This window comes from Trichoplusia ni, chromosome 25 (assembly GCF_003590095.1).
Source record: "Trichoplusia ni isolate ovarian cell line Hi5 chromosome 25, tn1, whole genome shotgun sequence".
Lineage (NCBI taxonomy): Eukaryota > Metazoa > Arthropoda > Insecta > Lepidoptera > Noctuidae > Trichoplusia > Trichoplusia ni.
In genome coordinates this window covers 2,985,125-2,998,663 of record NC_039502.1, presented here as the reverse complement: position 1 = coordinate 2,998,663, position 13,539 = coordinate 2,985,125, and the positions used below count along the sequence as shown (strand labels likewise).

At 39.7% G+C, this 13,539-nt stretch overlaps 1 protein-coding gene across 3 annotated transcripts in view; it reads right to left on the bottom strand.

Moving 5' to 3' along the window:
• Positions 1-13,539, bottom strand: part of LOC113505367 (Kv channel-interacting protein 4-like) — a 114,607-nt gene that overhangs the window by 16,175 nt on the left and 84,893 nt on the right. For all 3 annotated transcript variants that reach the window (XM_026888025.1, XM_026888026.1, XM_026888028.1), the window contains one exon: positions 500-694. In XM_026888025.1, the coding sequence (XP_026743826.1) occupies positions 500-694 (195 nt within the window). The remainder of the gene's footprint in view (positions 1-499; positions 695-13,539) is intronic.

The following is a 13,539-nucleotide window of genomic DNA, read 5'->3' as shown; positions in this document are numbered from 1 at the left end:
TGGTTTGGCAAGCCCTTAACAACTTTGGTCTACATTAAAACGAATTCCATTAAGTTAGATTGCTATCTAGACGTTAAGTGAGCCTTCAAGTGCCTTTATTATGTTGTTAAATACCGAATTTCGCGTACTAGATACTTACCAGTTTCTAAGGTCTGATTTTAGGTTAGCCTTCAAATCCAACACTATTACAAAATAAGAGATATGATTCTCGAAATACAACCGCGTGTTCACCGTAAAATAAATACTTGTAGATCTTTACCTAAACTCGACCCTAATGGCCTATCACGACATCATATTTTATGTAACATTGCTAAACTGAAGTTGTTGAGATAGCGCATTAAATTATATAGTGCGCTATGTCGCCGTCACAACGAGATGTTTGTACTCCAAGATTCTATGCCTCTATGTTCTTGCGATTAACTAATATAGAGCGCTGTTTTGCTCTCACAACCCCAAGAATCTAGACCTATATTCTCCTCTACAGCCTTCTTAAACTTACCTCCTTGCGGGAAGAACTGGGCGTATATAAGCTTGAAGGTCTCCTCTTTAACCACTCCGGTGGGGCATTCTGCCTTGAATCCCCGGTACAGTCGCTTCAGCTCTGGCTCGGTGAAACGCGTGGCGCGGCGCAGGGCGGCTATCGAGTCCGGTCGGTACCGGGGCAGCTGCTCACCCAGCTCCTCGAGTTCCGAATCTGGAAATGTAATGGAAATGATTGAGGTTAAATTGTGCCGTGATTTTTTGACGGGTAAGATGCGACTTTATTAATAGCTTGGTGAGTTGTGACAGATCGGGGATTGTATCTATGTCGGTTACAGTTAGAACCTATTTATTGACTTAAAGTACAAAAAGAAAAAAAGTAAGTCACAAATGGAGTACTTTACGTTGATGGGTCACAATGTCATTTTTGGGTCGGGATTTTAAACAGTTTTGATAAGACCGAATCAAGAACTATAAAATAAATCAAGTTTTGTTAAATGATGCAGGGATTTACACACGCGACTCGCAACCCTGCTGAAACTAGCCGGGCAAGACTGATGAATATGAGTGAAAAGTTGCATCGTTTAATAAATCTTCTTCTAATATATAAAATTTCCGTGTCACGATTTTAGTTACCGTACTCCTCCGAAACGGTTCGACCGATTCTTATGAAATTTTGTACACATATTGGGTAGGCCTGAGAATAGAACAACATCTATTTTTCATACCCCTAAGTGATAAGGGTTGATCACACTAAAAAAATATATTTTATTATTTGGACGAAATTGTTTGTTTTTATTTTTTTATAATGTGGCATTAAAAATACATATGTAGATGTATGTTTGCGATGGGTACTTACGTGCAAGCGTAGCAAAGATGAAGCGCAGATGGTGTTTGAAATAAATAGGTGCACGTACACAGCAGAAAAGAGTTTATTAAGCAACAGCACAGGTACACAGTTCACAGCACAGCAAGAGTACATCAAGAAGAAAGAAGGAGTGGAAACAGAGCAAGAATAAGAACTAGATTAGAAGAAAGCTTTAGGCGTATACAAAATCGTGGTGCGCAAATAAAGCAGCGCAGTGTTCGCGTCCGTGGTAGCCAGCTGACTGGCTCGGTGACCGAGCGTTAGCGATTTCAACGCGGGCGCAGAGGTGCGCGCACTGTGACGTAGTCGTCCGACCGGTATTCGCCGCGCCGCCGCCGCACCGAACCGACCAGCTAAATATCTAATATAATAGACAGTACGCTTGTCTGTCCGCGAATTGGTACACATTAATAGTATATTTATATTTTGTTTTACATATAATGAGTATTATACAATGTAAGTATTTATCTATATTTTATTATGTAAAATGAATATTATACAACGTAAGTATTTATATACATATATATATATGTAATATTTATATTTAACTTTAATTTACAATATACTGCTGCACTATAACTTATATACTATACTGACACTATTACATTATTATATTTATGTATATTATATACATATGTTTATTTATACAATAACGTTAAACACAATAGTGTTACAATGACATACATACATGACATACACCGCCACATCACCCCCCTCCAGAGACCTTCACTACGGGCGATAATAGTCGGGAAAATGTACTACCCGACCTGATCGTGTCGTCTTGACATTATTTCCCCCGCTTTCAGGTAATTTGGTAGTGGATGGTGACTGTTGTGACGTGTTAGTGTCTGAGTGTTCTTGTGTGAATGTTCGTGTGTGAGTACTTGTGTCATGTGTAATGTAAGCTGGCTTAAGTCGGTCTATCGTAACCGTAACTGTGTTCCCGTTAACTAGTATTTTGAATACTTTGTCTCCCCGCTGCAGGACTTTATGCGGTCCAGTATAAGCAGGTTTAAGCGAACCAGTCGTATCGTCTCTTACAAACACGTGGCTGGTTGAGCTTAAATCTTTAAAAACAAAAGTATTTTTATTACCATGACGAGAAGCTGGCGTGGGTTGCAATTTCTTTGCAAAGGTCCTTAGTCGTGCCACATAGTCAGACATGTCAATTGTGTCATCGACTTCGGACTTAAAGAATTCCCCAGGTAGCCTAAGTGTCTCACCATATAATAACTCAGCTGGTGTGGCATTCAGGTCTTCTTTATATGCATTCCTAATACCTAGCAATACCAATGGGAGCGATTCAACCCAGCTATCCTTGGCGTGGCAAACAATAGAGGATTTCAGTTGCCGGTGAAACCTTTCTACCAGACCATTACAGGCAGGATGGTACGCTGTAGTACGTCTATGGCGAAAACCGATCATCTGAGATAAATGCCTAAAGAGGGTCGACTCGAACTGTCGGCCACGATCTGTGACAATATCTTTGGGACATCCAAAACGGGAAATCCAGCCCGATACCAAGGCCTTGGCTACGGTCTCGGCTGTAATATCAGGTATAGGTATCACCTCAGGCCAACGCGAGAACCTATCGACGGCAGTGAGGCAATACCGATATCCTTGTGATAAAGGCAAGGGACCAATGAGGTCAATGTGGAGGAACATGAACCGAGCTCTAGGTAGTTGGAAGTTACCTAGTGGTGACGAAACGTGTCGCGTGACCTTGGATCGCTGACATGCCAAACAAGAACGGCTCCACTCTCTGCAATCCTTTTTTATTCCTGGCCAAACATACCTCTCAGTAACCAACTTAGTTGATGCGTTGGCGCCAGGATGACTTAACGAGTGGAGACTCTCGAAGACTTGACGACGGTATTCCCTCGAGACATATGGACGAGGGTTCTTGCTTCTCTCGTCTACGTACAGTTCAGCACCTGATCCCGGTAATTTGATCTTTACCAAGTGTAGGGAAGTGTTGCCGCTCAGTAGTTGCTTCAACTCAGGATCATTCTTTTGAGACTCAGCCAACTTGTTCAAGTCCACCGGCTGAACGATCTCCTCAATCCTTGAGAGAGTGTCTGCGACGACATTATCTTTACCTGAGATGTGTTGAATATTTGTGGTAAATTGCGAGATAAAGTCAAGGTGCCTGAACTGTCTCGGTGAGCAATTCTCCTTCCTTGAATGGAATGCGAAACATAGAGGTTTATGGTCCGTATAAACCACAAAGTTTCGCGCCTCGACCATATGCCTGAAGTGCTTGATGGCTTCATAGATAGCGAGCAATTCCCTGTCGTATGGCGAGTATTTTTTCTGCGCTGGAGAGAGCTTGCGAGAATAGAATGCCAACGGTTGCCATGGCTGCCCGTCCTTGCACTGCTGAAGAACAGCCCCTAATGCTGTATCTGAGGCGTCCGTCACTAAAGCTAGCTTGGCCTCGCAGTCAGGATGCGCTAACATTGCAGCCTCACAGAGACTCTGCTTGCAGCTATTGAAGGCTTCCATCTCCTTGGCTGTGAAATGAACCGGGTGTGAACCCTTTACAGAACCTGTGAGCAACAAATTCAACGGTGCCTGGTGTTGGGCCGCGTTGGGTATAAAACGCCGATAAAAGTTTAGCATGCCTAAAAACCTACGAAGTTCCCTAACTGTTTTAGGCACGGGGTACTTTGAAACTGCCTCAACTTTCTCGGGTAAAGGCTTAGCGCCGTTGGCTGAGATGCTATACCCAAGGAATGTTACCTCACTAGCTCCAAAAACACACTTGGCAGTGTTGATCACTATCCCATATTCTTGGAACCTGGTAAACAATTTACGGAGGTGATCCTCATGAGACTTTTGATCCCTAGAAAACACTAAAAAATCATCTAAATACGGATAGCAAAAATCCAAACCACGTACCATCTCATCAACAAAACGTTGGAAAGTTTGTCCCGCGTTTCGAAGTCCAAACGTCATATATGGGAATTCGTATAAACCAAAGGGTGTGGTTATTGCGGTTTTGGGAATATCTTCCGGACAAACTGGAATTTGATGATATGCTTTGACGAGATCTATTGTACTAAATACTGAACACCCTGAAAGATTATGTGCGAAATCGTGAATGTGACGAATCGGATATTTATCCGGCACAGTTCTGGCATTTAACATGCGATAATCACCACAGGGACGCCACCCATTTTTTTTAGGTGCCAGGTGTAGCGGTGATGCCCACGGTGACTTTGAGGGTCTGGCTGTGCCATCTTTCAGCATCGCTTCAAACTCCTCTTTGGCTATTTTCAGCTTATCCGGTGCCAGCCGGCGTGGTGTGCATGAGACTGGGGGGCCAGGTGTGGTGTGTATGTGATGCTTTGTATTATGTGTTGGTGTGCGATGTATGCCAGGTGGACGGACAATGTCGGGATAATCCCGTAGTATGTGATGGTATGTTGACTTACCAAGTATTACCTTCACGGATGAAATAATATCGGACGAACGAGCAGGTGAAGCCGGGGCGACAAGCGTTGTATTATTGTCGATAAGTCTTTGATTTCTGCAATCAACAATTAAATTATAAAATGACAAAAAATCTACCCCTATTATCGCCTTCGTAACGTCGGCTACAATAAATTGCCAAGTAAAGTCGCGGCGCAACCCTAAGTTTAAATAAATAGTTGTGAACCCGTATGTATTTATTGGAGTTCCATTAGCCGCACATAACTGATACTCGGTGGTTTTCTCACGTCGCCCTGGTAGTGCCGACCGGGGGAAGACACAGAGGTCGCTACCAGTGTCGACCAAGAACTGCATCCTCGACCTGCGATCGGTGACAAACAAGCGACCAGCACTTGGGCAATCGTCGGCCGCCATTACAAATTGCCCCTCGAGTTTCCCGCTGTTTGATAATCGCAAGGTTTAACGCACTTCTTCGCCCGGTCACCGTGTTTGTGATGATACCAGCAAACTGGGTATCGTCTATAGTTGGACTGCGATCTCATAGAACTGGAGCGATTGCGCGTGCGAGTCATCGATCGACCTCGCGGGCGGGATAATCTTTCCACTTTTTCCGTCAATACCTGTACCTGCCTAGTTAGAGCGGCGATCTCGGTGTCGGTACTTACAGTCGTGGGAGCACGAGATGCAGTGGAAGATGGTGATGCAATTGCTGCGGTTGATGACACTTGCGGGCCGACCACGTCACAGATACGGTCTGCCAGCTCCGCCAGGTCCTCGGTGCTCATCTTAGTTTGTGACGCGATGATCGCCTGCGTTCCGCTGGGGAGACGGCTCGTCCAAATGGTCCGCAGGAACTCCTCGGGCACGCCTGGGCCGGCCAAATTGAGTAGGTGTCGGTAAAACTGCGACGGCTTCCTATCCCCGAGTTCTTCGTGCATTAGGAGTTGCTTCAGCTTTTTCTCTCGAGAAACCGAAAGCCTCCTAATTAATTCGCTTTTCAGCTTTTCGTATTTTCCGGTTGCCGGAGGGTAGGTGATGATATCGTCCACCTCGGACGCGTATTGTGGGTCCAGATTGCCCGTAATATAGAAAAATTTCGTCTCATCTGACTTGATATTCGACAAGATAAATTGGGCTTCCATTTGAGAAAACCACAATGCCGGCTTCTCCGGATAAAACGGGGGTATCCTCACGCCAACCCGAAAGGTTTCCAGGGCGCCGCCATTTTGTGCGGGCGCCACGCCGCTTTCTTTGTTCTCGCTCGACATGTTCACTTCACGGGGTCACCATGGTAGATGTATGTTTGCGATGGGTACTTGCGTGCAAGCGTAGCAAAGATGAAGCGCAGATGGTGTTTGAAATAAATAGGTGCACGTACACAGCAGAAAAGAGTTTATTAAGCAACAGCACAGGTACACAGTTCACAGCACAGCAAGAGTACATCAAGAAGAAAGAAGGAGTGGAAACAGAGCAAGAATAAGAACTAGATTAGAAGAAAGCTTTAGGCGTATACAAAATCGTGGTGCGCAAATAAAGCAGCGCAGTGTTCGCGTCCGTGGTAGCCAGCTGACTGGCTCGGTGACCGAGCGTTAGCGATTTCAACGCGGGCGCAGAGGTGCGCGCACTGTGACGTAGTCGTCCGACCGGTATTCGCCGCGCCGCCGCCGCACCGAACCGACCAGCTAAATATCTAATATAATAGACAGTACGCTTGTCTGTCCGCGAATTGGTACACATTAATAGTATATTTATATTTTGTTTTACATATAATGAGTATTATACAATGTAAGTATTTATCTATATTTTATTATGTAAAATGAATATTATACAACGTAAGTATTTATATACATATATATATATGTAATATTTATATTTAACTTTAATTTACAATATACTGCTGCACTATAACTTATATACTATACTGACACTATTACATTATTATATTTATGTATATTATATACATATGTTTATTTATACAATAACGTTAAACACAATAGTGTTACAATGACATACATACATGACATACACCGCCACACATACAACTAGGAAAAAAAACATATTCGGCAAAACGAGATTCGAGAACGGGATTCGAGAAACGTTATAAAGGGTAATATTATCCAACAAATTTAAATCTAATACCTCCCAGCCAATTCTGAGGGTATGAGCTGAAACTTAAGCGTTTCTTGTAGACATCGGCTCCGTGCCCTATCGACAAAACCCGGTGTACAATGAAGGACGAACAATGACGCCCAGTGTTTGCCATTGTCGATATCTATCATTTATCGGCTACAGAGATGTCATTGCAAGGCGCCGGAGAAATTGAATTTTCACAATAGACGGGTCTTTTGCTAGATGTGTTTTCGATTTGAAAATCTGCTGTGTCTTTAAATTAAAATTTGGATGTGATGTCAAATGTTTCAGTGTTAAATTTATACTTCTTATACATGGGAATGTGTACAAAGGCGGACATTAAGTCCACTTCAGGCATTGTCTACAAGTAAAGCAATTTATAATCGTAAAGCAAACTGTTGTTTTGTTTATTTTTCTGGTTTAACATATGAATTAACAAATTTTGTTCGTCTAAAAGCTAAATGCAAAAACAATGCTCAGAAAAAATATAGTCCTTAGATTTTCTCGCTATCTTTGAGCTTTTCAAATGACATGTAGGAAAGAATAAACATTTTGGATACTTAGCTAAGAGTTTTTTGCATAAAAGCATTTTGTCTGTCAGTGTTCACCACCTCGAACTCCAATAACAAATACCTACCTAAGAAAATGACACACCCCTTTTAAGTGATAACGTCGATGTAGCTGTAACACTTCGCGACATTAATTAACATAATATTACACTAAACCTTAATTGTTCGCGAGAATACGGAACCCGCTAAATTAATAACACTCAAGCGTTTTGAGGCAAACGGCGACAAATAAACTACTCCCAACTAATATGCAAGTATAATGTGTTAATCTTTGGCAAAGTTCGCAATACTACCGTAACTTGGCTGCTTTGGAATTTCTGGTTTTAATAATGCAGTATTAATAATTGTGTTATGTTAGTAATATTACTGGTAACTTAGAGATCAAGCGATGATGTCAGATCATGCAATAAGCTGTCAGCCTTTCGCCTAAGACTCCCGCCCTCATTAATATAATCCTTGTGTCGCGGGGAGTTTCAGAATCAAGCATCTTGGTGACCTCAACCACTTGGTTATTCGTCAATCAAAGGTGGCAATAGGTTTCCTACTGGTCTAGTGGTTAGTAGCCCTAACTGCTATATTAGAGGTCGTTGTTTCAATTCCCACCGATGACCTATGTTTGTGTAAAGTTGCTTTTTATCGGTTTAAAATGAAACCCCTTTTAATTAAAATATTTCTTAAAACAGTCAGAATAGAGATATTTAAATACAAAAAAAGGAACGATTACATTCCTCCACTAGACGAGATTGCCACTGAAATAGCAGCAGAATTTTTCCATTTAAGATATTACGCAGTTCTTGCGTACTAATTAGAACTTACGAGGGTTCTCCACGTTTGTGCCTCGTTTAGACCGTATGCGCCAGTCCGGTTTAAGGCAGTGCATATATGAGCACTTTGAGTACCTCACTTAGTAGCTCTACTTGTCCCGTGCAGAATATTTGATTATAGCTGCAGACTGAACTTAGTTTTCAATTCACATTTAATACTCCTTATATTTAATACTGGTCGTCTTATAACTCGAATAAAAGATAGTCATTTTAGTAACAATATTTTTTATAGACTTGTGTAAAAAAAGTAAAAATAATTCAAATTATTTTTCAAGTGCTCTCAGTTTCAGTGCCCAATATGCAACTTATTTAAATTCTTTAACAATTAGTCTTTATAATTCGGAGACTAAATAAGAACAAATTAAGATAGCTACCTGTGTCTTAGAAAAAACCCAACCTTAACTGATTTAAGACTCGAACTAACTTAGCTGTTAACTTAGATTTGCACCTGCGTCTAACTTTCTATCCCGTAATGGAATTGTCAGAAGCAAATTGTCGGTAATGGGTGTGTCTTAGACTAATTGCCGAGTGCCGAATTCATCTGGAATTCGCAATCCATTTGGCTTACTTTTAATGATAACGAGTAATTTATTGCTAGTCTCCTGGTATTTGGTCTTGACGTGTAAGGTGATGATTTAAAGAGTTTTTATTAGGACGCATGTGATGAGTATGTTTTAAAAATATGTGCGGTAAACAAACAGCCATAGACTGGCATATGGAAGGAGCGAAGGAAAGTCCTTATTTAACAATAGAACATTTTTGGCTTGTGATAAATGCATAAACTCCACGAAGAGTAAAAAATATTAGTAAATTGCTTTTATTGTCATGATAATAAGCCAACCAATAAAACTACTGTCCATAATTTTACTAATTGTGAACAAGAGAAATACGACTGTGGATAGATAAAAGCTTTCAGCAAAATATTTGGAACGACTGAACAACGATGTCACTGAAATTATTCTTCTCATTAAAACAAATGAATAATCATATACAAAGTGCCCAAGCTCTTACATGTTAATGCTGGCGGCATACCTATATGTAATTCTAGAGTAACCGAATACTTCCCAGTTCCCATGTTTCTTTGATCTCAATGTATAGGAACTCCATTTTGTATCGTGTATCGACGGCTTTGTTCTTTTGTTTATTATCGTACCATCGTTAACAGTTAGTTGAATAGAATATTAAATTGATATAGATTTCTGGGTTTTGAATTTCGATGGGTGTTATATAAGGAAATATTTTATTTAAGACTATTTTGGGGGACTTTTTATCAACCCTCTTAGTATACTTTTGTAGTTGTAAAAGCATACGGCGTAGAGCGGCGTCTCATTTCCAAAACTTTACCGATGTACTGGTATGTCGCGTGAAGGATAACCGAAGCCTAATAGTAAAAATGTTTTTTGAGATATGTTATTTTTAATATGATTATCCATTTTCTATAGAACAGAGTAGTGTTTGTTTGATAAACAGGATTTTAAGTACCGAAGACTATACTATACTTAATGTGACCAAGGCTAAGTCGTATACTCATAAATTCAATTGGTGGCCATTTTTCTTCTCAATTTATACTTCTTTAGCCTGTCTGTACGGAACTATCAGGACCAATATTTTTTACATTATACTATTCTTCAGTCTAAACAATTAAAATAATAAGTTCCAATGACAAAACATTTACTTTTATAATGCAATCTCAGACTCTCCCATTAAACTTTGCAATCATAAACCTGAAGGCTTAATTCTGTGTCCAATCCCGAAAGGCAAACAGAAACAGTGGCTTACAATAATGTCGCGATTAGAATATTTAATAAAGTAAATAGGGCTTTCGGAATCCAGAATGGGGTAATTTCCCGGTATCATGTCCGCTTGCCTTAGAACACGGAAGAGAAAAGTAGAAGGAAGTGTCAGCGTAGCGACATAATAATTAGTAGAGAATTCAGTTATACTCGCTTTGCATGGCTTGTCTCATGTCGCTGAAGGTGCGTAAATTTGTGTAAGTATAATATTTTTTATTACAACAAAACATAAAACCGACTTCAAATAAAAACTACTTAACCAAAGTTCTATGGGATCGGATCACACCTACAATGAACATGGAATTAACAAAATTAGTTAATTCAATCTGAAGAACAGAAAAAAAAAGTACAGACGAAGTCACTCAAAAACATCTCGAGGTCCACCTGGCAGCTTGTCAGCGTAGATCCAGTATAGAAGACGCTTTTTTGTAGCTAATTCTGTCACATGTTTATGTTTTGTTCGATTGTGGAAAAGTAAACGGTCTAAATCACTAGACATTTTTTTTTCACGTATCTACTTGACATACAAAAATCTGTCAAACAGAAAAGGGAATAAGTTCTATTACAGACTATTGAGGTGTAAAGGCATTTCCCTCTATATTTGTGTTCTCTTTGTGTTTTTGAGCAATCCGGTCACGGTACCGGAATTTAATTTTGCAATCATTTCTATTACAGGTCCGATCCTAAAGTGTTGGGAATCGGATTAGGACACAACATTTAATTAAGTTTTAGTGTGTTATTTTAATTTTGAAATAATGGAAATTGGAGCTCGTGGTTTGGTTGACCGAATTAATTTTGCGGTAGTTTAAATTTTTTGGATGTAAACAAAAACTGGCAATTGGTCATGGGTGATTTTTGTTCTAATTAATTTAAAAATTGATTTAATAGGTATGGTAAATAGAATTAAGTGTATCGCTTTTCTTTCAAACTGTATACAAAATAAAAAATCTCATAAACGTGACTTTATTTTACATCAAGCGATCATCGACAAGCTAAGTGAAGAATATTTTTTGTTTACCTTAAAACTCTAGCATAACAAAGATGTTGCCTTTAAAAGAGTTATTTTTAAAACTATCCATTACGAAGAGGTTAACTTGTAGCACGTACTAATACTTAGTAACAGATTCTCATTTAATAGTACAGGCAAAGTTCTACATTAACATAACGTGCGTAGGTGCAGCAACTTATGAGCTTTTAGCATAATGAAACAGGTTTAAAGTTTCTAATTGTGGATATACGGCTACCAAGAAATGCATACAACCTTCTAAACATACATCCAACAATTCTGAGGAAACTTCAAAGGGGTTACTAGCTTGCTAGATACAACGTTTTCCATAAAACACACACGATATTTGCATTGAAACCACAACTTTATCACAGTATCAAGTAACCACATAAATCTTCCAAACTGAGTAATATATCTCGAAGATTCGACGGAATAGTTCCTCGGAATCGTAAAAAATATAAGGAACGCGGCGCAATTGAACGGCAATCTGTGGCTTTGTCTGCGACGTCATATGCGTCGATATTATCGTGCCCAATGTCTGGGCTGGATTATGTCGCGGGTGCGTGCGTTGCGTGCCAACCACCATCATGAATATCAACTACGTGCGTTTGACACTTCAGATGCCGTGAAAATGCTCGTAAATGACTTGCGTACAGCCCGAGCCGCGAGCGACCGCACTCCCTAAATTATGAAGTTACTTACTATAAATTTTATGTAGCGAATAAGGGATGCGTGTTCTTAAGGGAAGAATGAAAATATAGAGGGTTTGCTAGTTTGTAAGGATAAAGATTTTTCTTAGATACTTTTTGCCCGGAAAGAGCTGAGATACTCGGATTCCATAGTCATATTTAGTATATACGTAGTCGCAGTATATATACATGTGACTGATACAGTTAATATCGTGAAAACAAAACAGTCGCTTTGTGTTCCCACACGTTACGAATACGCGGATTAACTGCGTGCAGAACTAGACTGCCGTTTATTTATAACACGTGAAAAAACAAGTTCGCCAATCAAAAGTTGGGGAAACAAGGAACTTTTGCGGTACAACCCAAAATACGGATTTTTTACCTCAAATGGCTTCGCAGTTCTAGCAGGAATTTTCATCGATACTGGTAGCCACCTTTATTTTTGTTTCGTTAGAGCGGATTTTTCGAATTCTGAGCGTCCAATGCCCAGCCCGTATCCGCCGTGCCTACCGCATTGCGTCTCATTATTGGGGACGAGTATTTGAATAGCGGGAAAGAACAATTTGCGAAATCGTTCTACAGAGTTGGCACAAGTCAGGTGCTCGCTATCGGTAATAAGTTTCGGCCTATCAGTGTTTCGATACGCTGTGAAATATTAGCTCCGAACGTAAAGTTTCAATATATTCAGGGAGACCAATTATCCGTTCTGAATTTATGTTTTCAATATTGAAATTTCGGGTTGCTTGATAAACAAGGTTTTGTCTCCTTAATTCGTGACTAATATTCTGATATAGATAACGGTAGAACATTGTTTAAGTCAACAGTAAATTACGTTTTCCTTTTGTTTTGCTTTAATAAAATTGTTCGCATAAGTGAAATTAAACAAGTTAATTTAACCGCTTGAAATATTGTAGGGAATTTGTATTCCGACCGTTTTGACCGCTGAAGGGCACGTTTCTTAGATTAAATGATAACAGTCCCAGAAATAGATCAATTGGAGATCCCATAAATATCTGTCGGGCCCAACCCTACGAATTCAGTCTATTGGAAAGGAATGGTTGAAATGAAATGGGTCAGTTTAGACAACGAATGTGCCATTTAGGATTAAGTATGGTATTACAATTATAAAGGGGTTCTATGGATGGGATGGAAATTGCAGATTAAACGACTATTGGCAAGCTGTGATAAAACTATAATCAATTATTGGCTTTGTAAAGTTACTCTCGTTTTCTGTGTATTCCATAATTTTATACAATTTGATTCAGTTCACAGTCTATGATAGGTGTATATGAATCGAATAGTAACACTAGATAGTATTCACGTTTCTAAGTAAACTAAAGAGCTAATTAAAATAATGGCGTTAGTACTTAGCAGCTTAATCTATGTAAATACAACGTATACCTAAGAGGCCAATATTGCCATCCTCTAATTACTATGAGTATATTAGTCCATTAAGCATGCAAATATTTCATAATCGCCCATTACACGTTACTGAGCATAGAGAATAATTAAAGACTCGCTTTGTAGTAAATTCAACTTGACACCTTTACTACCGAACTTTACAACAGGAATATTATCATTGAAGCGAGATGCCGCTAAGCGAAACGTGGTGCTCCATTTCACTTACACAGTAGAAAAAGTTTTGGTTTTATAGTTCCATAGTTCAGGGACTCATGTCTCAGTGAAATATGACCCTAGTTTGATCCCACCGACTCTTGCATTGTGCAAACTTTCATGCTATTTTT